We start from the raw sequence: 23,939 nt of genomic DNA, 5'->3' as shown, positions 1-23,939 counted from the left end.
ACTACACGAAAATCATCCGTCAAACCTTTCTTGCCGCCGCTAAACGTCATCCATTTTTATCCTTCTTCCAAAACGTTGCACTGTCAGGGCATCAGACGATCCACATGTCGTGCTGGTAAAAGTGTTTTAATTCTACGTTTTACGCAAATTACGACCAAAATTGAAAGTGCTACGATTCCCAGGATGGCCAAGTTTGATTTGACGGCAAAAAATTGCCAATATCTCGACCGGCATTTGACCTTTCCGTTGCTGGAGTTCCTGCTGCAGAAAAACGTAAGCTAATCTTCTTTTACTTGATGGTGTTGGGTTTTATTCTACTACTGCGTCAACTAAACCCGAGGAAATGGAACGCCGAATAAATGAACTTTTTTTTTTCTTCAGATTTATGATCAAACGTCGCTGTTGAAGTTTATTTTGCAAACCGTCAGCAAGACGAACATGGTGGACTACACCATGGACATTCGTGAGCGTTTAAACATGGGCAACGAGCTACCGGAGGAGTTGTCCAAAAGGAGATCCAATGTGTTGGTTAAGTTGAAAGAACTGCAGACGGAAGTGGCTCCACTGATGAAGTGTATGGAAGAGCTTAAGAATCCGGACTCAATGAAAGATTCCAAATCGATTGTGCATGCCTTGCAGCAAGAATTCGATGTAAGCTTCCTCAAATTCTTTGGTGTCAAAGCCAGTAGCTTTTTAAATGCGATTTTTTATTTACATTTTAAGTGTTCAGCAAGCAGTTTTTAGGATCGAGCCTTATTGGATTTTTTATATCATATAATATCTTGTGGTCAGAAAATAATACATAATGTATTTACCATAATAACATATTTTGTAGCATTCAATAGCTGCATGGCGAAACCAAAAACTGTACTTCAAATAATTACATTACAATTTGATGTTCATTTTTGCTATTGTTTCTTGTAAATCAATACTGGGTTAGACACATCAAGGTATTTTGATAATTTATTTTTGTGCTAAACTAATAATGCTTATTAATTTCAGTTCAAATATGACATCATTAAGAGTGCCCAAAAGCTGGCCAAATATCTGTACGAGTGTGGTAATTATCGGGATTCGATTTCCTACTTGTACATATGTTTGTTGGTCATGGAGCCAACCGATAAGAATTATTTGAACGTCCTGTGGGGCAAACTTGCCGCCGAAATACTGACATTGAACTGGCCAACCGCTTTGGAAGATTTGACCCGGCTGCGAGATTTCATCGATAATCATAATTTCTCGCCGATTGAGGTACTGCAGCAGCGCACTTGGTTAATCCACTGGAGTGTTTTGGTCTTCTTCAATCATGCCAAAGGACGTGACTTAATAATTGAGATGTTCTTGTACAAGCCTCTGTATCTGAATGCGATTCAGACAATGTGTCCGCATATTTTGCGCTATCTGGCCACCGCTGTCATCATCAACCGAGGCCGGCGAAACGCTTTGAAGGATTTGATCAAGATTATTCAACAGGAGTCTTACACTTATCGTGATCCAATTACTGAATTCCTAGAGCACTTGTATGTGAACTTCGACTTCGAGGGTGCTCGGATGAAGCTGCACGAGTGCCAGACGGTAATTGTTAACGATTTCTTCATTATTGGATGTTTGCAAGAATTCATCGAAAACGCTCGTTTAATGATCTTTGAGACGTTCTGTCGTATCCATCAGTGTATTACGATTGGAATGTTAGCCGATAAGTTGAACATGGAACCAGACGAAGCTGAATGCTGGATCGTAAATCTGATCCGTAATGCACGCTTGGATGCCAAGATCGATTCCAAGCTAGGTCATGTCGTAATGGGAACACAACCTCTCTCTCCGTATCAGCAGTTGGTGGAAAAGATTGACTCACTTTCAGTACGCTCCGAAGCGCTTACCGTTCTGGTGGAGCGCAAGCAAAAAGCTAAAACTCAAGAATCTGGTGAAGGAAATTGGAAGTATTACTAAATCGAAGCAAGAAGTACAGGTACAAAAGTGAAAGTGAAATTTTTAATTCAATCGTAACCATCAAACCCGAAGAAAAGCACGGAAAGAGAAGACCAACTTGTTCCCTATTTACGACATTCAGGATAAAACTATTGCCTACTGCAGTTTAGATAGAATGATACAATTACTAACCATAATCTATCATAAAACACGGAAGAAAAACATAAATAAACTAAGGAAAGGCAATTTTTAATGCTGTTTTATTTGGGCCGATTGTCATATCAAATTGTTTCCACTTTGCTACAATTAAATTACATCTCATTGCAAAGAAAGGAATAAGCACCTTTTTCTGTTCTTTCTTTTTGCAGATTAAATTCCTTTTCATTGGTTTGCTTTCTGATAGGATCTAAGAGCTGTGCTGTGAGAAATTTATTTTCATTGTTTTGTTTTTGACTGACTGACGTTATATTTTGTTCGTAAAATAAAAATAAAAAAAGTTTCATATTATTAATTCATGCGTGCGTTTGTTGCATAATATCCTCAGTAGAGGTATATCAAAAGATATTTTATTTAATGCCAATAAAAAGAAAAAGAAGAACATCTAGTGTAATCAATGCACAGTACCTCATACCTCTCCTATATAAACCACGCGCTATCTTAGCCGTTTCCGTTACCGACCGAATTGCTTCGATGGTAGAACGGCTTTTGTGGAACCCATAGGGGAGACTTGATCCCCTTTTCTGATTTCCGATGTATCACAGCCAAAAGTAAATAAACATACGCGATTTCCACACAGACTCTCTAAGAAATATAGTATTTAACTTTACTGATGTATGACAGTCCTTAAATTATTGTTGTTATTGATACACAATCGATTTTCGACTTTTAAAATATTTGGGGGAAATTGATCTCTCTCCAAGAAATTGCTTTGATAAAATTAGAAAGGTGCCTTCAGATTTAAAAAAAAAAATTCCTTCAAATACGCTGATTTTTCGAATTGCTGTGCGAATACATGAACGATTTCTGATATTGAATTCGACAGCACGTGCAATTTTAAAATTTGGGAAGACCTGATTCCCTTTCTATGATATCTACCTGAGAATATCTACGCAATAAATAATTTTTCCTGCCAACCCTTCATCAAATCTGTCAAATCTACAAAAAATTAGAAGCCTGAGAAAACATTTATATTTTTTTGAATTTTTTCGCCAAATTTTTGTATGTGCAACTAATGGGGGATCAAGTGTCCCCATATTGAGGCTATAACTTCAAATCCAAATATCCTAAAACTATGATGGAATGTTGACATTTTCATCAGTACAGATCATTAAGCATATTTATGGCTTTGTGCTGTGATAAAAAGGAAAGCATTGGGTCATTGTTATGAAAAGTTGTTCAAATTTTGCGTGGCCAATAAATTTTTTTTTAGGAAGGTCAAAACATACAAATCGCCCACAATAAATAAGGTTGTCAATCCAAGAAATAACTCACCACATCAAGGTCATTTGTTTAGAAGGATCTATACTAAAAACTACGCTGTAACAAAAATACTTTAGTTCTCGATAAAACAGGGGGTGATCAAGTCTCCCCACCTTCCCCTTGCTTAATAAGCCACCAGCACACTCCGTATAGTTTGTCAATCTATTCAGGATCACCTTCACTAACAACTTACCAGTTTGTATGCCGAAGAATCGCCCGGGAATTTCCCAGGCAATAGCACCAACTTCTGCCGTTTCCAACGATCTGGGAAGTTTCCTTCGTCCAGGCAATGTTGCAGTTGGAGGCAGCTCCTGAACATACAATTATTAACCCACCAAATCGCGAACGGCTATTAAATTGGCACGAAACTGCTGATTTATGATAATATTCGAGCCGAAATACATGAGACTCTTTGGATAAACATGTACATTATCACGGGAAGTGAATAAATATGCAGTGAACAAGTTAGTAAATTCAATATTAGACTTTTGTTCGATGCTGTTCGATGCATCCGAATGTTGGTGGGAGAGGAGTGCGGGAGGTGTGGGGTTGACCCGTGGAAGGTCTGGTGCCATATTGACTGCCATCGTGGTACTCTTCCAACTATGTCCTTAAACAAAAAGGTTGAGATAGGCATAATTTTGTCGAAATTCAAATCAGCATAACTTTGCGTAGAATAATCCGATTTTGATAAAACCGAGACCATCGGACGTAGACACTCTTATAGTATTATTTTCCCATCCATTCCCTCTAGATTGGCTTTTGGCCACCGGAGATGTTCCGGGTTCTTTGAGAGTATGTTAAAAATGCATTTTTTATTCTGCTTGTCATTTTATGTGACGTTTACTTCCAACATGTTTCATACTTTCCCCAGAAAATAGAACTTATATGTTAAATATCTTGGCTGTGCATGCGCACAGCACATGTTTGGAAATGGACAAATTCATATGAAATTTGCTAAAAAGAATCCACGTGATTTGGAGGAACACAGATATTCAAGCTAAGATATTTAACAAAAAAATGATTTTCATACGGCCGAATTGCCAAATAATATGCAATTAATTAGAACTAATATGCCGACCAATGCTGGCTGCAGATCAAAAATCCGTTAGCTATACGCAGAAATATGACCATTTTCATGAAAACGGTCCGGGATTGGCCATGCCTGAATAGATGTCACTTTCGCAGAAAACCCGGAACCTGTTACAAATTGGCCAGTGAGTCTTACAGTCCTCAAAATGTATTTTTAGTATAGATTCTATACTATAGATTTAGTGTGTTCCAATGGTTTTGTGGTATAGCAAGCACTTTCCATTCCAGAGTTCAACAGTTCGAATCTAGGTGAATTCAGTATCGAGAGTCAGAATGTGTAAATAATCGAGTAAATAATAGTGTGTGAAAAAGTTCAATATTTTCTTATTTTGATGCTGGAACACTCAACCCCAGGAAGCATGATCAAAATCGCCAACTGTTAGTTATCGAGAGTCAGAATGTTAGACATTCTTAGACAATAAGGGATTACATGTATTACATGTATTAACATTACAATAAGGGGAAAGCCAGGGTAAGCGTGACGAGCGATGCGACGCGACGCGACTCACGTAAAAAAAATAACAATAATTATCAACAGTTTGTCAAATTGCACTATCGCGTCGCGTCGCATCGCATCGCACGTCGCGTTTACTCTGGCTTGCCCCTAAGGGAGGACAAGAAAAAGTTCAATATTTTCTGAATTTGATGCTGAAAGGATATTTTGAGCTTGGATCACTCAACCCATGAAGGCATAACCAAAATCGGCAACTGTTAGTCATCGAGAGTCAGAATTTGTAAATATGGGTGTGAAAAATAGCTCAAATACCTACTTTCTGCTTTTGACGTAGAATACGTCCTTCGGGAAAACATAGGGGTGTCATTCTGCAGAATCAAATTTGAGACTGTCACGAAAAGTGGTCAGGAAGTATGGGCTAATAACTCAGCCATCTTCCAACCGATTTTGATGATTTTTGTATCAATCGATGGACAAACTCTCTAAGATTTTTCACAACTATTATTTCATTTTTTATTTATTTAGTTTACATCTAAACAGATAACACTGAATCAACAATTTGACGCCACAATACACGGTTCGAGGCCGCATCTCTCCATCCTCGGATACGCCCCACGCTCGCCAAGTCGTTTTGCACCTGGTCTGCCCATCTCGCTCGCTGCGCTCCACGCCGTCTCGTACCTGCCGGATCGGAAGCGAACACCATCTTTGCAGGGTTGCTGTCCGGCATTCTAGCAACATGCCCTGCCCATCGTACCCTTCCGGCTTTAGCTACCTTCTGGATACTGGGTTCGCCGTAGAGTTGGGCGAGCTCATGGTTCATTCTTCGCCGCCACACACCGTCTTCTTGCACACCGCCAAAGATGGTCCTAAGCACCCGTCTCTCGAATACTCCGAGTGCTTGCAAGTCCTCCTTGAGCATTGTCCATCCCAAGTAACAATTTTCATGCTTGTTAGATTTATTTAATTCTTATAGCGGATTTATGACGGCAGTCACCATGGCTAGTTGCTCAGATTTATTGGCGATCTTATTGCTGTCAATAAACCTCTAATAAATCTGCTCGAAAAGCTTCAAACGTCAAATGTCGACTGGTCTTGTTAGCAGCTCTACAGTTGTAACGAAAAGCATGATAAGTTCAATTTTCAAAGCTTGATCAAAGCCATAATTTTGGGTCGTAATGTGGTCAAATGAATAACCCCAATAAGAATATTTACATTGCAAAGGGTTTATAACGGTGTTTAATAAGAGCAACATTTTTCTGATCGAAATCTATGATGGCCATATTGGAAATGGAGAACCATCTTCAAGTCAGTGAAATTTATCACTGGAATTTATGATTAGACGGTGTTTTCGCCGCAAAAGACACGTTTTTGGTAAAATATATAAAAAAAAACAAACATATTTGGGTGTAATATCAATTAATTTCGTGAAGATTTACGTTATTCATGTAATAATAATTTCAAATTCATTGCCCAAAACTATATTATTTTGCGGGCGCGTAGTGCTCAATCTCATTTTTGCACTAACTTTCACCATGAAATCGAGCGCACCTCATTTCCATGAAAGTACATTGAAAAAAACTTGAAAAGCATTATTTTGTAGTCATCCTCATCATGATTTTCATCAACACTTTAGTTTGTTATTATTTGTTTGCAAGATTTTGATTCTCTTTATCAAAGCAACATTTTTGACAGCTGCCGCAGCCAAATTCCCTTTTTGGCGGGCGGCTTGAATTTTATTTGGCGGGCGGATTTTTATATACTCTTATAAGAGGTTTATACTGGTAATCTAGAGAGGGCCATTTGTAAAGAGGTTTATACAGGCAGTGATACCGGAATAAAAACGAGAACACGAGTGATTACAACGAACACGACTAGTTTAATTGACTTCAGAAACAGTACAGAGTTTAAAAACGAATGACGTTTACGTCATCAACACAAAGGCGCGCAGATCGCGCTAGTAATATTCGATGACAGCTGGATCGCTGTGGGTTCGACTAGCTTAGTCGAAACAATTGGGTTCGGATATTGCTGATCTCAACACCCCCGTTCAATATCTGGAACATGTGAGCCCCAAACTTCCTCGGTGCTTCTGGAACAAACTTACCGGCAAGCCTTTCGTCATGATGTCCGCTACTTGCTCACCAGTCGGAATATAACGGACAGCTATACGCCCCCGCTGAATCTCATCACGGACGAAACGATGCTTAACATCGACATGCTTCATTCGGCTGGTATCACGTTCTTCTTCAACCACCCTTATTGTAGATTGGTTATCCTCATAATACACCACAGGAGTTTTCGGTTCTGTCGCCAAATCTCTCAGCAAACGCTCCAGCCAAATTCCATGACAAACAGCAGTACTTAGCGCTACCAGTTCCGCTTCCGTGGAGGAAAGCGAGATTGTCGATTGTTTCTTGGTTGACCAGCTCACAACTCCACCACATACCCGGAAAACATATCCAGTAAGCGAACGCCTATCAATAGGATCATTCGCCCAATCCGCATCGGCAAAAGCTTCCATTATCGGTGTCGAATTATTTGCAGAAAATTCCAATCCCAAATCAAGTGTCCCCTTAATATATCGTAATATTCTTTTCGCATGCACCCAATGAAGCTCAGTAGGACAGCTCTGGAACTGACTCAGGTAGCTGACTGAAGCACACAAGTCCGGCCTGGATGTCAAGGTCACGTACGTTAGGCAACCGATTAATTCCCGGTACGGTTTCTCAGAACGCTCAGTTTCTTCCCCTTTCTTTAAACGTAAGCGGCACTCAATGGGTGTCGATGCAGCTTTGCAGTCGTACATGTTGAACCGACGGAGCAAGTTCTCTAGGAATCCTCTCTGGCTAATGCGAAGAACTCTTTTCTCCAAGTCCCGGTCAATCCTCATGCCGAGAAATGTTTTCACTTCACCTAGGTCCGTCATTTCAAATTCGTTGGCCAGACACCGCTTGACAACTTCTACCGCCTTCAGCTGCCGACCAACAATAAGCAAATCATCAACGTACAGCACAATGATGATTTGGTTGCATTCAGAGCCCTTCATATAAAGGCATGGGTCACTCAGACTTCTGCGGAATCCCAATCTTTTGACGAATGTGTGGAATCTTGTATTCCAGGTCCTGGAGGCTTGTTTCAGGCCATAAAGCGATCGGTTTAGACGACACACTAAATGTTCATCACGCTGAAAACCTTCCGGCTGAGTCATATATATGACTTCATTCAAATGGCCATTCAGGAAGGCAGTTTTTACATCCATCTGATGTACTGTCATCCTCTGCTCGTTTGCGATTGACAAAACCACTCGCACGGTGTCTAAACGCGCAACAGGGGAATAAGTTTCAGCGTAATCAAATCCTGCTTTCTGGCTGAATCCGCGTGCTACAAGTCTAGCTTTGTAGCGGTTTGTTCCATCGACCTCATTTTGCTTCACCTTGAACAACCATTTGCACGTGATAGGTACCCGTCCTTTGGGTAGCTTAGTTAGGGTCCACGTTTGGTTCCGCTCAAGGGAATCCATCTCTTCGCAGACGGCTGCTTGCCATTTCTTCCAATCAGATCGTTTCTTCATTTCTTTCAGCGTGCTTGGATAGTTTTCGACGAAGCTCGTAGCGTTCAGTGCAAATCCCGTGTAGCTCATCTCGTAGTCTTGATGCCAATCCGGCGGTTTCCGATTTCGTGCTGATCGGTACCCCGGTAAACTTGCTTCCACTGGTTCGTCAAATTCTTCTTCTCGGATCGTTTTGTCAACACAGCTGTCGTAACTGTCTTCCTCAGTATCTTCACCCGATTCTCCGCCAGACCTGTCGAAATTTCCACCTGATTCATCCGCACCAGCTCTTGCTTCTTCAGAAATAACTTCTTCGTCAGCATCACTATCGTCAGAACCGTTCTCAGCCACTCGTACCGGAAACACTTCGGAACTGCTATTCAATTTAGGATCCACTTCTAAAATCGTCGGTATTTCATTTTCGACGAAAATAACGTCCCGCGCTATGACAATTTTCTGCTGATCTGGTCTCCATATACGATAACCACAGGGTGCGTAACCCAAGAAAACTCCTCTCCAGGATTTGGCGTCTAGTTTCTTCCTTCGCTCCTTGGGAATGTGAACATACACTTTTGCACCGAATGCACGCAGGTTACGAACGTTTGGCTTACGACCCTCCCAAATTTCGTACGGTGTCTTCTTTTTCCCATTTCCACTGGCGGGGCTGCGATTCACCAGGAACGCAGCTGTTTCGATCGCTGGGCCCCAGTACTCCTTTCCAATACAACAGTCGCCAAGCATGGAACGAACTTTCTCCACGAGCGTACGATTCATCCGTTCGCTCACGCCATTCTGCTCGGGGCTATAAGGAACAGTCCACTCCATCATGATTCCCTTCTGTTTGCAGAACTTTTGGAACTCGCGACCGATATACTCGCCACCATTGTCACAGCGCAACCGAGATATACGCACACCGAACTTCGCACTCACTATTGCTTCGTATTCTTTAAAGCAGTCCATTACTCTATCTTTCGAGTTTATAAGAAACACTATCGTGAACCGGCTGAAGTCATCAACAAAAGTTACAAAATACCGTTCGCCTCGAATACCCACTGGAGTAACTGGGCCGCAAACGTCCGAATGGATAAGCTCCAGAATCCGCTTCGATTGTTTATTTTCACGTACAGCAAACGATTTACGAGTTTGTTTACCGGCAACACAAGATTCGCAGATAAATTCACTATCAGAACGTTTCAGCTTAGCATTTAATCCATGGACCATCTCGTTGTCCATCAAAAGCTTTATATTCTTCGCACTCAGATGCCCGTAACGTCGATGCCATAGTTCAAGCTCTTTTGGCACACGACCACACGTATAGTACACCGATTTGTCCAACTTTCCACGATGAAAATCTAGCTCATAGAGCTTACCGCGACGTTCACCGATGCCAATCACTTCCTTATCATGCTCAATACGTACAACACCTTCCGCGAATACAACTTTCAGCCCAGCTATTTCCATTTTTCGTACGGATAATAAGTTCACTCGTGCTTCCGGAATATACAGAACGTTTTTGAGGGTAACAGGAATCAACTTATCCCCAAATACCGTAAACATATGCACATCACCATACTCTTTGGCAACAATGGATTCTCCTTCTTTAGCCACCGAGATATACATTGGCTCTTTCATCGGGAAAAGCTTCGCGAACAATCGCCGATCATTCGTCAGATGCTCTGACGATCCAGAGTCAATTATCCAGCTCGTTTTCGAAAGTTCATCACACTCGCCACTAAGGAAGCAAACACTTTTCTCTAATTTTCCTAAGTGCGCACTGGATTTCTTCGATTCTTTCTTCTTCACGTTATTCTTCTCCGGGCAGTCGGCGATTTTATGCCCTTCTCGGTTACAACCAAAACACTTCCATTTTATATTCTTCTTCTTATGTTGTTTCGAACCGCTTGCGCTGCTAAATGCGGCAGCATCCATTTTTAATTCCCGCGATCTACCATTCTCCCCGCTACGCTTTATTTCTTCATCAAGCAATCTGCACTTAATGAAATCCAACGAAAGTTTGTCCTCCGGCATCGTTTCCAGGGCGGTTACTATAGTCGCGAAATCGGGCCCTAACGTCAGAAGCAAGTAGCAAATAACATCGATGTCTTCCAACTTTGCACCTGTTGACTTATACTCCCGGACAATTCTCTCGAACGTTAGAAAATGGTCTTGTAGACAGCCACCATTATGTCGCAGCGTGAGAAGTTTCTTCTGCAAGTGCAGGCGGCTGGCTATACTTTTCTTTGAAAACTCGTTCCAGCGCCAGCCAGACAGCCTTCGGAGACTCTTTATCTTGGATGTATTCCAGCATATTGTCGTTAATTCGTGAAATCAGCAGCGACTTGCAACGACGATCCTTTTTCATCCGTTTCTCCGTCGCTTTCGCCTTCGGCTCCCGGACAGCAGCATAAGCCTCGACCTACACAATCAATTCTTTCACGTCGCCCGCTTCTTGTTCGATGCAATACTGGAGCGCATGCTCCTGCAGGACAACCAGCATCCGGAACTTCTATAGGGGGTAGTTCGACCCTTCGACCTGTGGCACTCGGAGTGTTTCCACTTCTCGGTCCATTTTCTCACTTTTTACTTTTTCCGATAAACGCGAGCACTGGGCCCATAACCTAAAGAGGTTTATATAGGCAGTGATACCGGAATAAAAACGAGAACACGAGTGATTACAACGAACACGACTAGTTTAATTGACTTCAGAAACAGTACAGAGTTTAAAAACGAATGACGTTTACGTCATCAACACAAAGGCGCGCAGATCGCGCTAGTAATATTCGATGACAGCTGGATCGCTGTGGGTTCGACTAGCTTAGTCGAAACAATTGGGTTCGGATATTGCTGATCTCAACAATTTGGACATATATTACTCTTATAGTGGTCATCAGAAGGTAATCCTGTAGTAATGGGTTTTATTGTCAGTTCTTGTAATTCGATCTTGAAAACCATTCCTAGAGCGGAATAAAACTTGAAATGTTACTTGGGATGTTTCATGTCCGTAGAGGACAACCGGTCTTATAAGCGTCTTGTACATGACACATTTGGTGCGGTGGCGAATCTTTTTCGACCGCAGTTTCTTCTGGAGCCCATAGTAGGCCCGACTTCCACAGATGATGCGCCTTCGTATTTCACGACTAACGTTGTTGTCAGCCGTTAGCAAGGATCCGAGGTAGACAAATTCCTCGACCACCTCGAAGGTATCCCCGTCTATCGTAACACTGCTTCCCAGGCGTGCCCTGTCGCGCTCGGTTCCGCCCACAAGCATGTACTTTGTCTTTGACGCATTCACCACTAGTCCAACTTTTGTTGCTTCACGTTTCAGGCGGGTGTACAGTTCTGCCACCTTTGCAAATGTTCGGCCGACAATGTCCATGTCATCCGCGAAGCAAATAAATTGACTGGATCTGTTGAAAATCGTATCCCAGCTGTTACACCCGGCTCTCCGCATGACACCTTCTAGCGCAATGTTGAACAGCAGGCACGAAAGTCCATCACCTTGTCTTAGTCCCCGGCGCGATTCGAACGAACTGGAGTGTTCGTCCGAAATCTTCACACAGTTTTGCACACCATCCATCGTTGCTTTGATCAGTCTGGTAAGCTTCCCAGGGAAGCTGTTCTGGTCCATAATTTTCCATAGCTCTACGCGGTCTATACTGTCGTATGCCGCCTTGAAATAAACGAACAGATGGTGCGTTGGGACCTGGTATTCACGGCATTTTTGAAGGATTTGCCGTACAGTAAAGATCTGTTCCGTTGTCGAGCGGCCGTCAACGAAGCCAGCTTGATAACTTCCCACGAACTCGTTCACTAATGGTGATAGACGACGGAAGATGATCTGGGATATCACTTTGTAGGCGGCATTAAGGATGGTGATTGCTCGAAAGTTCTCACACTCCAGTTTGTCGCCTTTCTTGTAGATGGGCCATATAACCCCTTTCTTCCACTCCTCCGGTAGCTGTTCGGTTTCCCAGATTCTGACTATCAGTTTGTGCAGGCAAGTGGACAGCTTTTCCGGAGCCATCTTGATGAGCTCAGCTCCGATACCATCCTTACCAGCTGCTTTATTGGTCTTTAGCTGTTGAATGGCATCCTTAACTTCCCTCAAGGTGGGGGCTGGTTGGCTTCCATCGTCCGCTGAACTGACGTAGTCATCTCCTCCGCTGCCTTGACTTTCACTGCCTGTACTCTCAGCGCCATTCAGATGTTCCTCGTAGTGCTGCTTCCACCTTTCGATCACCACACGTTCGTCCGTCAGGATGCTCCCATCCTTATCCCGGCACATTTCGGCTCGCGGCACGAAGCCTTTGCGGGATGCGTTGAGCTTCTGATAGAACTTGCGTGTATCTTGAGAACGGCACAGCTGTTCCATCTCCTCGCACTCCGCTTCTTCCAGGCGGCGTTTCTTCTCCTGAAAAAGGCGGGTCTGCTGTCTCCGCTTCGGTCTATAACGTTCCACGTTCTGCCGGGTACCTTGCTGCAGCGCGACCGCCCGCGCTGCGTCCTTCTCCTCCAGAATCTGTCTGCACTCTTCGTCGAACCAATCGTTCCGTCGACTTCGACCCATATACCCGACGTTGTTCTCCGCTGCGTCGTTAATGGCTGCTTTGACTGTATTCCAGCAGAGGGTAGGGACTGTATTCCAGAGGGGCCCAATCGAGCTCACCCTCTTCCGGCAACGCTGCCTCGAGATGCTGCGCGTATGCAGTGGCGACATCAGGTTGCTTCAGTCGCTCTAGGTCGTACCGCGGCGGTCGTCGGTACCGAACATTGTTGATGACGGATAGTTTTGGGCGCAGTTTAACCATCACCAGATAGTGGTCAGAGTCGATGTTAGCGCCACGATATGTCCTGACGTCGATAATGTCGGAGAAGTGCCGTCCATCAATCAGAACGTGGTCGATTTGTGATTCTGTCTGCAGTGGTGATCTCCAGGTGTACCGATACGGGAGGCTGTGTTGGAAGTAGGTGCTGCGAATGGCCATATTCTTGGAGGCGGCGAAATCAATTAGTCGTAGGCCGTTTTCGTTCGTCAGCCGGTGAGCGCTGAACTTTCCAATAGTCGGTCTAAACTCCTCCTCTTGGCCAACCTGAGCGTTCAAATCTCCTATGATGATTTTGACGTCGTGGCTTGGGCAGCTGTCGTACTCACGTTCCAGCTGCGCGTAGAATGCGTCCTTATCATCATCAGTGCTTCTGGAGTGTGGGCTATGGACGTTGATTATGCTGAAGTTGAAGAACCGGCCTTTGATCCTCAACCTGCACATTCTTTCATTGATCGGCCACCACCCGACCACGCGCCTTTGCATATAGCCCATCACTATGAAAGCTGTTCCCAGCTCGTGTGTGTTGCCGCAGCTCTGGTAGATGGTATGATTACCTCTAAACGTTCGCACCATTGATCCCTTCCAACAAACCTCCTGCGCTACGATGCCGAATCCACGGTCCTTGAGCACATCGGCGAGTATGCGTGTGCTCCCGATGAAGTTGAGAGATTTGCAGTTCCACGAACCGAGTTTCCAATCGCTAGTCCCTTTTCGTCGCAGTGGTCTTCGCCGATGGTTCCGGTCCGTACTCTCTTGTTGATTGTTCGTTGCGTGAGTTTTTTTTTGGCTGGCTTGCAGGGCCTGACACCAAACCCCCTAAATTTCCGGAGGACCATTCCTCCTTATTTCCGGTGGACCATGGTGCACAGTTTCACTTAGAGTCCCTCGCTGGCACTCGGACGATGATCAGCCGCCCCTAACATGGAGAACAGACGCTGTTGTGAGCCGATCCTGACATGGAGAACAGACGCTCAATAAGATTTGCACCTCCGGAGAGGAGCAAACCCCCCCTTCCCTGTCAGCATACGACCATAGTTCCCACCGGGGTTGGTTACCCGATCTTCCCTAAGGTTGCTCGTATCCCGGCCAGCACCGCGGGGAGGTAGGGATAGGAGTTGCCGGGTAAGAGGCTAAGGACCGCGAGATGGGGTCTATTTTATTCCTTCAGGTACGCGAAGTACCAATGGTACGCTTTACCCAGCATTTGCCGTGCCAAACTATTAATAACAATTGAATAAAGGCGCTAAACTATTGAAAGAATGAATTTCGTCAGGCACTGTTGAAAATTTGTTATACAAAGTTAATTGCCTACATTTCGGCTATTAGTCATCTGTTAAAAATCAAATTCGAAAACAGATTAAAGACAAGAAACTTATAATTACTGTTCTGCGTCGTTGCACTCTAATACGTAATTCTACGCTGATTTTTTGGTCGTGTCTCTGATACAACCTTCTACTTTTTTATGCTGGAATAATGTTTTGAGTCTGGACAACTCAAACCAAGAAGGCATAACCAAATTTGACAATTGTTAGTTATTATACTATGGAAAATTCATTCATTACATAAGTAAAACTATGTTGTCTCGTCTTCACTACATCATGGTAAGAAGTGGTCCATAAAATATGTCACGCTTTAATTGGACTCAAAGGATCAAAGGGCTTTCGAGAAGCATGATGATCAATGAAAAATAGAGGTTCAATACAAAAACCGTAACAAGAGAGAGGATCACCAGTTTGTGTGAAGCATTGAATGGATTTTGATTACGGAAATATTGCTTTCGGGGAAAAAAGTATTGTGAAGAGCGCAGCTATCAAATCTGATGTTTATTTACAATTAAAACGTAAGTGTTAGTGCACCTTTTCGTTGCTTCTGGGTTTGTGCGCACATTATTGCGCCAAAAGATATTTTAGTTACTAGATAAAGATTGTCGCTGTCGTCGCTGTCCGGAACATCTTTTGCTGGCGAGGATAGGGGAGCTAAATGTCAAAGAAGGAAAATCTATACGATTTGACAGCTTGGTACCCAACATGTTCCGGACAGCAGAACAAAGGGAACCGAAGCGACAATCTTTATCTAGTAACTAAAATATCTTTTATTGCGCCTGACCCAATCTCATACCTTTTTAACGTTCATTGCACGTTGCTACGACAAAACAGGTTCACTTTACGGTATCAAAAAAATTGAATAAAACAACAACAGAGTATCGTGACATAATAATCAGGTATACGTCTATCTAAAAACTAGTTATATGATTGATCTGTGGGCCATTACTGGTACTATTTTAATACAGGTTTGTTCGATCAATAGTTTTACATTCAAATTTCCAGTATTATGTTACGATTACAATTAGCTCTTCGAACTTGTTCTGTGATTTGTTAGACGTGAATTTTAATATTCTTTCGAACGGTGTGACGATTCGTAACAGCTTCTTAGATATTCAAAGTGGAAACATTTTTGTTTTTGGTCCAATCTTATCCCCTAGGCCCAATGACACCCCAGACAACGGTACCTATTTCATTTGTGTGTCTCAAGTGGGTTCGCGGAACTCTTGCATCCTATGGTGGATTAGTTAATGATTCTCAATTAAACCTAGAAAAGACGACAATTCAATTTCTAGTACAGTTGTGGAATATGTCATCAAATTTGTAGACAGAAAATATACCGTTAGTTGTTTATTGCTACGAATTCAGTTATTTTACATTATTCTTATTAATATTTGATTCCGTTCAATAAAAGGGCCACATGTGGCTAACATTTATGAACATAGATCTTTTAATGTAATTTAATTGACGCTAGTTCACAACGCTTGGAGTGAGAGTGGTTATGCAGTCTCGTTATTTAGTTACACATATAGAGCTAGTAGAAAAGCATTACACCAAAATGTTACGAAATCATGGAAGGAAAATGTGCAAAGCTTCTCCAAGCTTCACACGTGGCCCGCTTATCGATGGGTTTCGTCTATAACTTATCGTTCGCGCTTATTTTACTGTTTCACTTTTCGATTTTTATTTTAGAACTAATTTTACACCTCGGATCTCGTTGATCCGTTTTATTAAAGATATTAGACTAGTATAACTTACATTGCTTTCTATGTGTTTTGAAGAATTCATTGCTTTACAGTATCCTCAAATTGCCAACCAATTGGGACGAAAAACTAATGTACAAAGTCCAATTTGATCAATCACATTTTTGTTGTTGCCAGTGTTATAAAAATCGCTCTTTAAAACTTCGTTAAAATGCATTTTTCTTAAAATTTGTTGAGGCAGTATTTCGTATTAATGTTAGCTTATTTAAAATGTTCAAGTTTTTAAATGATTTTTTTTGTGGTAAGCAGTCTAACTAGCTAAACAAATTTTGTTTCGTAATATTTACAAGTTTGCAATCTATGTTAATTGTTTTTAAATCACACGTTAAGAAGGCTGACCGTTTTAATATTGTCTAAATTTGTCTCACAGACCAACGTAAAATGAACTCCCCAAAAAATTATGATGTTTAAGCGGGTCGTATAATGAAAAATGAAACCTCGCTTAAATGTCAAAATCCATCGGGTGAGTGAATTTGATGAACTCCTGCATGTCTTTAAGGATCGATTAGACAAAGCCAATATTATCAAATGCGCGATTCAATATAAAAATAAGACAATTTTGATTATAACAGGTCTAAAAGATTAAAAAAATTTGCAACATTTTGATTGAATTTTAAAGCAGTGAAATTTAAAAATTTAGCTACCATTAGGGCCATGTGGGTTGGCGTGTTAAAATAAATGGAAACCTGGAGTGTTTCTGGTGCCGTATACTTCTGGGCTATGTAAGATGTTTCAGCGACAATTATTTTTTTTATTTATATGATGCGTAAATAAACAGACCATCTCTCCCCTAATTAGCCCTTACGTAATTAGTGTACGGCCCCATAGCTGTATGCTATAATTCCATGATGGATTTTAAATTCATAATATGTCATTCTACTCACAATTCCAAAATCCCAAATTAAAAGTAATTATTTCCACACAGCTCTGAAAATTAAGGATCTATAATTATTTCATTCCAATGCACATAATGGTTTTCTCAACTCGTGCTTTTGAAAATTTCAAACTTCAATAAGCACGGGGTTTCCAAGATGGCTGTTTTGTGGCTTCATTGTATAATTAACTCAAAGTGAATCTCTTTTTGCTTCTTCATCTCATGCCTTCAACGACAAATTGCTAAAAAAAATCCCTACAGAGTACACCCTTATTAAGCGTGGTCTAGAAGATTCGATTGTACAAGGAAGATAGGAAAAGATGGCAGCAATTTCCTTCTTCACTTTATTCAATGTACCCATGTTCGTTTTACATCCATCGAATTTGGACAGTGCTAGCGTATTCAATTCTAGAAATCTGGTAGAGCAGTCAATCTTCTTAACATTGTGTATGTCCTGTTCATGTTTCGGATTCATGATTTGTCAATATTTGAGTCTACGTTGTGTTCCGTGTTAGGCCAAAATTGTTCACTGAGATCATTAGTAGGAAATCGATGTTTTAGGGAAAAGCTTTGCGCAACGAAAGCCCCACCATGACCACCAGCAGCATGATGAACGAACTGGAGGTAGATCGATGGGAGTTGCTTCTTCCAGTTATTACAGTTTCATGCGGCTCGGTGATAACCTCTCGGGTGAAGAGAATGGTCTCTTCCACCTTCGCATTTTCACTAGGACTCGATTCGGCCACCTTGGACACATGGATGCTTTCGAAAACGTTCCCAGCACGGCTATTGCGAGCCAACTTTTGGTTCGCTAGTTTCAGTTGACGAAACTTTTGGTCAATCTCGGAGGCGGTACCTGTGGAAGAAGTATGAAGAGTAAGTGTTTAGGCACATATGAAATTTGTTTTGGAATTTAGGGATGTTGGGCCATATTAATCATACGGAACGAAATATAGTAAGGATGCGATGATCATGACTGGTTTAAGTTGGACGAGTTTTCAAATAATATGTAATGTTAATGTAAATATTCTGTCAATTTCTGTAATAGAAACTTCAAGCTGACACTGTGTCAGATGTAGTCTAAAACTGAAAAGTAGACTAAAAAGTTCGACTTCAGATGTCGAGATGACAAATCGATTCGATAGCGATCGATATCAATGAACAAGCGAGTTGATCTTCTGTGTTCAAACAACAAAAAAACCCTGATTAATCCACCTAACGGTGTTGGTGCCTTTCTCGAGCAAAAAAAAAAGCTGAAAAATATGAGTGAGTGTTTTTTAGCGTGTTTTGCGTATAGAAAATAGTATTTTGGCCATAACTTTTAATACCATAGTCCAATTTGGCCAATTTTCAATAGCAAACAATGGGACAGGATTCTCAGTCGAATGGAACTTTGGCGAGTAATTTGGCCAATGCTAAGTTCCAAAAAGTGTGTCTACAAAATTTTGTACACATACACACATACACACACATACATACATACACACAAACAGACATCACCTCAATTCGTCGAGCTGAGTCGAATTGTATATAACACTATGGGTCTCCGAGCCTTCTGTCAAAAGTTTGGTTTTGGAGTCATCATATAGCCTTTACGTATACTGAGTATACGAGAAAGGTAAAACATTCACAATACAATATTCTATTCTAACCATCACAGTTTTCTCGGTGATTATTCTTCCGGGTCTCGCATGATCCTGGATCACCCATGAAGTTAGTTAAGATCATGTCAATGAATCACTTTGCACGCATCACATAAAAAAATCACTAATGGCGATGAATAAAAAAACTACAAAAGATATCAAAATGGAGCATATTTTTAATTTACATTTACAAAATCGCTTCGACGCCCTGCCAGTCGGCCTTACGGTAGTTGGCCGGAACCTTAGCCATGGCCTCTACTCTTTATATATAAAAAATGTAGCTTGTATAATCTTTACACCTCATTTGTTACTTCCTCTAATAATTTATTATACTTCTAAGCATTACATAAATGAGATTTCAAACACATATTTTTCAAACGATACTCACTCTTATCTGCATTTTCGTCATAATTGACTTTGATGAATGTGGTCATTGACACTTCGTACACTTTGTTGGGGTCGGCTGCGGTCTGGCTAATCTCACGCCGCCGGCGCCCATACGCGGTCTGCCCATTGCTGCAGATAACGCCTTTGCAACGGTCCACACAAACATTGACGGTGCCGCGGAACTGAACGTAGGTCGATTCTGGAAACTTGAACGCGCGGAATTTGGCCGTCAGCAAGTCACCGTCTACGGTGTTGAAATTCTCAAACAGGTACGGGTCGACGGAGCAACTGTTGGGAAGTATTTTTTTTAGATAATCATATAAGCATTGATCAAAAGCACATGAACATGCACAAACCCGTTGTAGATGATGGTTTCCTCTTGGGTATTTGTATCAGTAACCTGCATATAATTAACACCCAGGCCGTAGATTGGAGCTGATTGGTCGTCCAGGAAGATTTCCATTTGCAGGTTCGTGCCTGGACTGACGTTCAGGTCGCCGGAAACACGCACGTCACCTTGTCGCACTGCTATGTCTAGTGAGGGTTCGGGTGCGCTTCCAGTAATATTGGACGTGATTTCCAGGTCCCTGTAACGAGGAGCAGTGTGAAATTATCCGATTTTACTTTAGTGTCGATTAACATACTCTGGTTCTTGAAATCCCGCTGGTAGCACATCTCGTTTAACGATTCCATGGGTAACATTGTACAGAGGGCCGTTGGTGATGCACTTCACATTGATGACTTCCTTGCCAAACTCTTGGTCTGCTTCAATTATGATTCGATGATAAAACACTTTTTTACCCTACAGTGATAGCATACATTAATAAAAAGGCACTTTTATGCCGATGAAAAGAACTCACAGTGATCTTATTAACTATACGGGTGACGCCACATTCGTAGACATTGGATAATGATAGTCGGAACTCCGCAAGTGTTTCTTTTACGATGGGTTTACACTTCGGGTCGGGATATCCTTTCATACCTTCTAGGTATACGGAAATATTACTGGTGTCATTGGATGGCAGGACAACATTAACCCGCATCTGGTCTTCGGAACAAAACACTTTGTGGGACACTGTAATGGAAGAAGAGACAATATATTATTAATAAATTGTATTTTTGGAATTTTGAGAATATCATGAGTTTTGTTAAAGTTTCTAATGTTTCATAAATGTTTTGATTTCAAAAGATGGTGGAAGCATCAGGGACACCGATGAGAATATTTTAAAAGATGGTGGAAGCATCAGGGACACCGATGAGAATATTCATGTTTAGTTTTTTATAAAGGCTTTGACATGTTCATGGTTTTTTTATAGAGGGATGAAGGCAAATCTGCAAACAGACTTTTGGAAGAGTTATCCCACTCGCGCTGCCATCTGGCAACTGAAGTCACCCTGATGCGTTCGCGGGCTCCTCTGGTACCACGTAGCTCGAAACACTCCTCGTCTTCCCGGATGACCAACCCGAGTGGTATCATGCTCGCTATCACGCAGGCTGCATCGTGTGATATCGTGCGGCAGGCGACATGGCTGGCGAAGGTCAGCTTGTCGTCTATTATGACCCCAAGGAGCTTCAAACTACGCTTTGATGCTATCGTGACTTCACCCAAATCACAGCGTGTTAAACCGACTTGCAGTTGTTGACGATAACCACCTCCGTCTTATGTTGAGCGAGCTGCAGGCTTCTAGCGCTCATCCAATTCGCCACAATATTGGTCGCGTGTGCTGCGGTCAGTTCTACCTCGAGTTAATAGCGTGGACTTACCCTTGCGAAAACCGAACTGATTGCTTGACATTCGTACCCTCTGAGTATGGGGTCAGCCTGTTGAGAATGATCCTCTCTAGCAACTTGCCTGTCTTGTCTATAAGATAGATTGGTCTATACGCCGATGGATCGCTCGGCGGCTTCCCGGCCTTCGGCAACATCACCAATTCTCGGGTACTTATTCAAAAGGACGTATGTAATTTGTAAACAAAAACCCGGCGGCTTCCCGGCCTTCGGCAACATCACCAATTCTCGGGTACTTATTCAAAAGGACGTATGTAATTTGTAAACAAAAACTAAAACATCGATTTGTCCAATCTGATGGCACTCCCACGCAAATCATCACCACGGACCGGTAGGGGAAGCCTTCGGTTTGAATCTTTGTTTACAAAATCACATACGTCCTTTTGAATAAGTACCCGAGAATTTCTGTTTCAGGGAATCTACACTCATCTCTGCATAGCTAGCCTGAACATGTTCGGGTTTGCTATGATTGCTGCCTTGAGAGCGCTGTTCGGAACTCCATCATGCTCTGGAGCTTTGTTCGTTACCAGGAATTCGGCCACTGCGAGTAGCTCTTCGTTCGTCACTGGAGCCACAATTTCGACCGAACCTTATTGCCTTGTGGTGCAGGAGGCCAGGGACTTGTGGCTCGGGATGGGAAAAGTACCTCGATGCCAACCCATCCAGGGACCGTTCGGGGGGCGAAGAGCTCCCTTTGGTCTTGGCCATCACTACCCTGTAGGCATCACCCTACGGATTAGCGTTTACTCCTTCGAATATTCTGTGGAAACACGCTCTCTTACTGCTCTTGATGGCCTTGTAAAAGGCCAGTTCTTCAGCTCGAAACACTTCACGGCGGTCCGCTCTTTCATCCTTGGTACGGGAACGTTGCATTCTTCGTCTAAATTGCCTTGAGGCAGGTTGATCGAAGGGCTACAATCTCGGCACTCCACCAGTATACCGGACATCTGCCATATCTCTGCAGGGCTTTCCTCGCGCGTGATAGGACAGCTACCAACGCATCCCCACTTTTGGCTTCTAGTCCCAGGGCCGCGGTGAAAACTTCGCTGTCGAAATGGATCGGACAATGAAGGACAGCTACAAACGCATCCCCACTTAGACCTTCAGTGTTGGCTTCTAGTCCCAGGGCCACGGTGAAAACTTCGCTGTCGAAATGGATCTGACAATGATCCCCGGACCTCGGATGTTACACAACATAGTAGATATTAAAGCGAAATGATAGATGTTCACTATGGGTGTAACTCTTATCCACCCTACTTATCCACCCCACGGGCTCCGTTTCAGGCCTTGCTTATTATTTCACCCCCCTGGCCATGCATCCCCTTGGCACGCGTCGCTTAACGCGTTGGGATAGGGAGTTAGGGACGATGGTTCCCTTGGTCGCACCCCCTCACTCTAGTTGATGTCAGAAGAACAACAGTGCCCAGGCTGCACTATCAGCTAAAGTACAAAACCCTTAGTTGGCGGGCGATTGTCATCGGAAGACCCGTGGAAGCGTGAGATTGGAACTTGTGAGGACCAGAGCCGTGTAGGTCGCTGCTTCCCAAATGTCAACTCACCCTTTTAGAAGCCCAATGTCCTCCTTAGCCGTGCGGTAAAACGCGCGGCTACAACGCAAGACCATGCTCAGGGTGATTGGGTTCGATTCCCGGTGCCGGTCTAGGCAATTTTCTGGACATAAAGTATCATCGTGTTAGCCTCATGATATACAAATGCAAAAATGGTAACTTGGCTTAGAAACCTTGCAGTTAATAACTGTGGATATGCTTAAGGTCTGAGGGAAGCTCTCTCGCGGTAGAGCGCTATTTTCGTACTAAAATGTCTATAACTCTGAATTGGGAACGAATTTCGCTTATCCCAACTGACAATCTCTTTGAAATTTATCAAGGAATGTTCCTACAAAATTTCATGACCTACTATTTCCCAAATTTAAATTAAGCTCTAAATACTGAACTATTGTAGAACTGAAATTTTCGCTTTCAAATCTCTCCGATGATTTGAAGCACAAAGGAACCGAATTTCGCAAAACCTTTGAATTTTTTCAACGATCATTTTGATGTAATAAAAAGTATATGTCACCGCAATAAATTTTGAAGGAAGCTCTTTTTACTTCAACCAAGTTTTTTAAATTCCATACAAAAGTTACCATTTCGGGAGAGCAGCCAACAGCATATTTTCTTGTGGCGCACGGCAGGAAAGGAGCGATGAGAGCGGTAGAAAGTCCGTCAACTTTGTATCTAGCGTGACACAAGAAAAAAGCGTATTCCTATTTGTGAACACGAGGATACCAAATATTATATATTATATATTGAAATCAAATCAGATCAGATCAGATCAGATAAACAGTTGAAAATAAATAAGACAAATAAAACAAATAAAACAAATAAGCAAAATAAAACAAATAAGACAAATGGACAAATTCTTACGGATGTCCTTCCAGAATTTCCAGCAGAAGTTCCTCCGGGAATTCCTAAGGAAGTTCCTCCGGGGATTCCTCCAGAAGTTTCTCCAGGAATTCCTCCAAAAGTTCCTCCAGGAATTCCTCCGGAAGTTCCTCCGGAAGTTCCTCCAGGAATTCCTCCGGAAGTTCCTCCAGGAATTCCTCCGGAAGTTCCTTCAGGAATTCCTCTGGAAGTTCCTCCAGGAATTCCTCTGGAAGTTCCTCCAGGAATTCCTCTGGAAGTTCCTCCAGGAATTCCTCTGGAAGTTCCTCCAGGAATTCCTCTGGAAGTTCCTCCAGGAATTCCTCCGGAAGTTCCTCCAGGAATTCCTCTGGAAGTTCCTCCAGGAATTCCTCCGGAAGTTCCTCCAGGAATTCCTCCGGAAGTT

General features: G+C 42.5%; 2 protein-coding genes across 7 annotated transcripts in view; one reads left to right on the top strand and one right to left on the bottom strand.

Moving 5' to 3' along the window:
- The first annotated feature begins 48 nt into the window (after positions 1-48).
- On the top strand, positions 49-2,175 carry LOC134211241 (eukaryotic translation initiation factor 3 subunit E). The gene is made up of 3 exons (XM_062687941.1): positions 49-273; positions 382-651; positions 1,003-2,175. Exons 1-3 carry the CDS (start codon positions 184-186, stop codon positions 1,948-1,950), a joined length of 1,308 nt encoding a protein of 435 aa, XP_062543925.1. The 5' UTR covers positions 49-183; the 3' UTR covers positions 1,951-2,175.
- Positions 2,176-15,992: 13,817 nt separating this feature from the next.
- The window catches only part of LOC134211240 (uncharacterized), a 250,906-nt gene continuing 242,959 nt past the window's right edge, over positions 15,993-23,939 (bottom strand). For all 6 annotated transcript variants that reach the window (XM_062687935.1, XM_062687936.1, XM_062687937.1 and 3 more), the window contains exons 3-7: positions 20,183-20,397; positions 19,967-20,124; positions 19,679-19,909; positions 19,324-19,610; positions 15,993-18,148 (exon numbers count right to left, since the gene is read on the bottom strand). In XM_062687935.1, the coding sequence (XP_062543919.1) occupies positions 17,850-18,148; positions 19,324-19,610; positions 19,679-19,909; positions 19,967-20,124; positions 20,183-20,397 (1,190 nt within the window). In that variant the 3' untranslated portion in view covers positions 15,993-17,849. The remainder of the gene's footprint in view (positions 18,149-19,323; positions 19,611-19,678; positions 19,910-19,966; positions 20,125-20,182; positions 20,398-23,939) is intronic.

This window comes from Armigeres subalbatus, chromosome 2 (genome assembly GCF_024139115.2).
Source record: "Armigeres subalbatus isolate Guangzhou_Male chromosome 2, GZ_Asu_2, whole genome shotgun sequence".
Classification (NCBI taxonomy): Eukaryota; Metazoa; Arthropoda; class Insecta; order Diptera; family Culicidae; genus Armigeres; species Armigeres subalbatus.
The sequence above is the reverse complement of the archived record's forward strand: the minus strand, read 5'-3'. Positions and strand labels throughout refer to the sequence as shown.

What these genes read in the sequence shown, in the direction of transcription:
- LOC134211241 (XM_062687941.1), top strand. Translation starts at nt 184, where the DNA reads ATGGCCAAGTTTGATTTGACGGCAAAAAATTGCCAATATCTCGACCGG. An exon ending in AGTTCCTGCTGCAGAAAAAC is followed by an intron (nt 274 to 381) that starts GTAAGCTAATCT and finishes TTTTTTCTTCAG; the next exon opens with ATTTATGATCAAACGTCGCT. An exon ending in CCTTGCAGCAAGAATTCGAT is followed by an intron (nt 652 to 1,002) that starts GTAAGCTTCCTC and finishes TATTAATTTCAG; the next exon opens with TTCAAATATGACATCATTAA.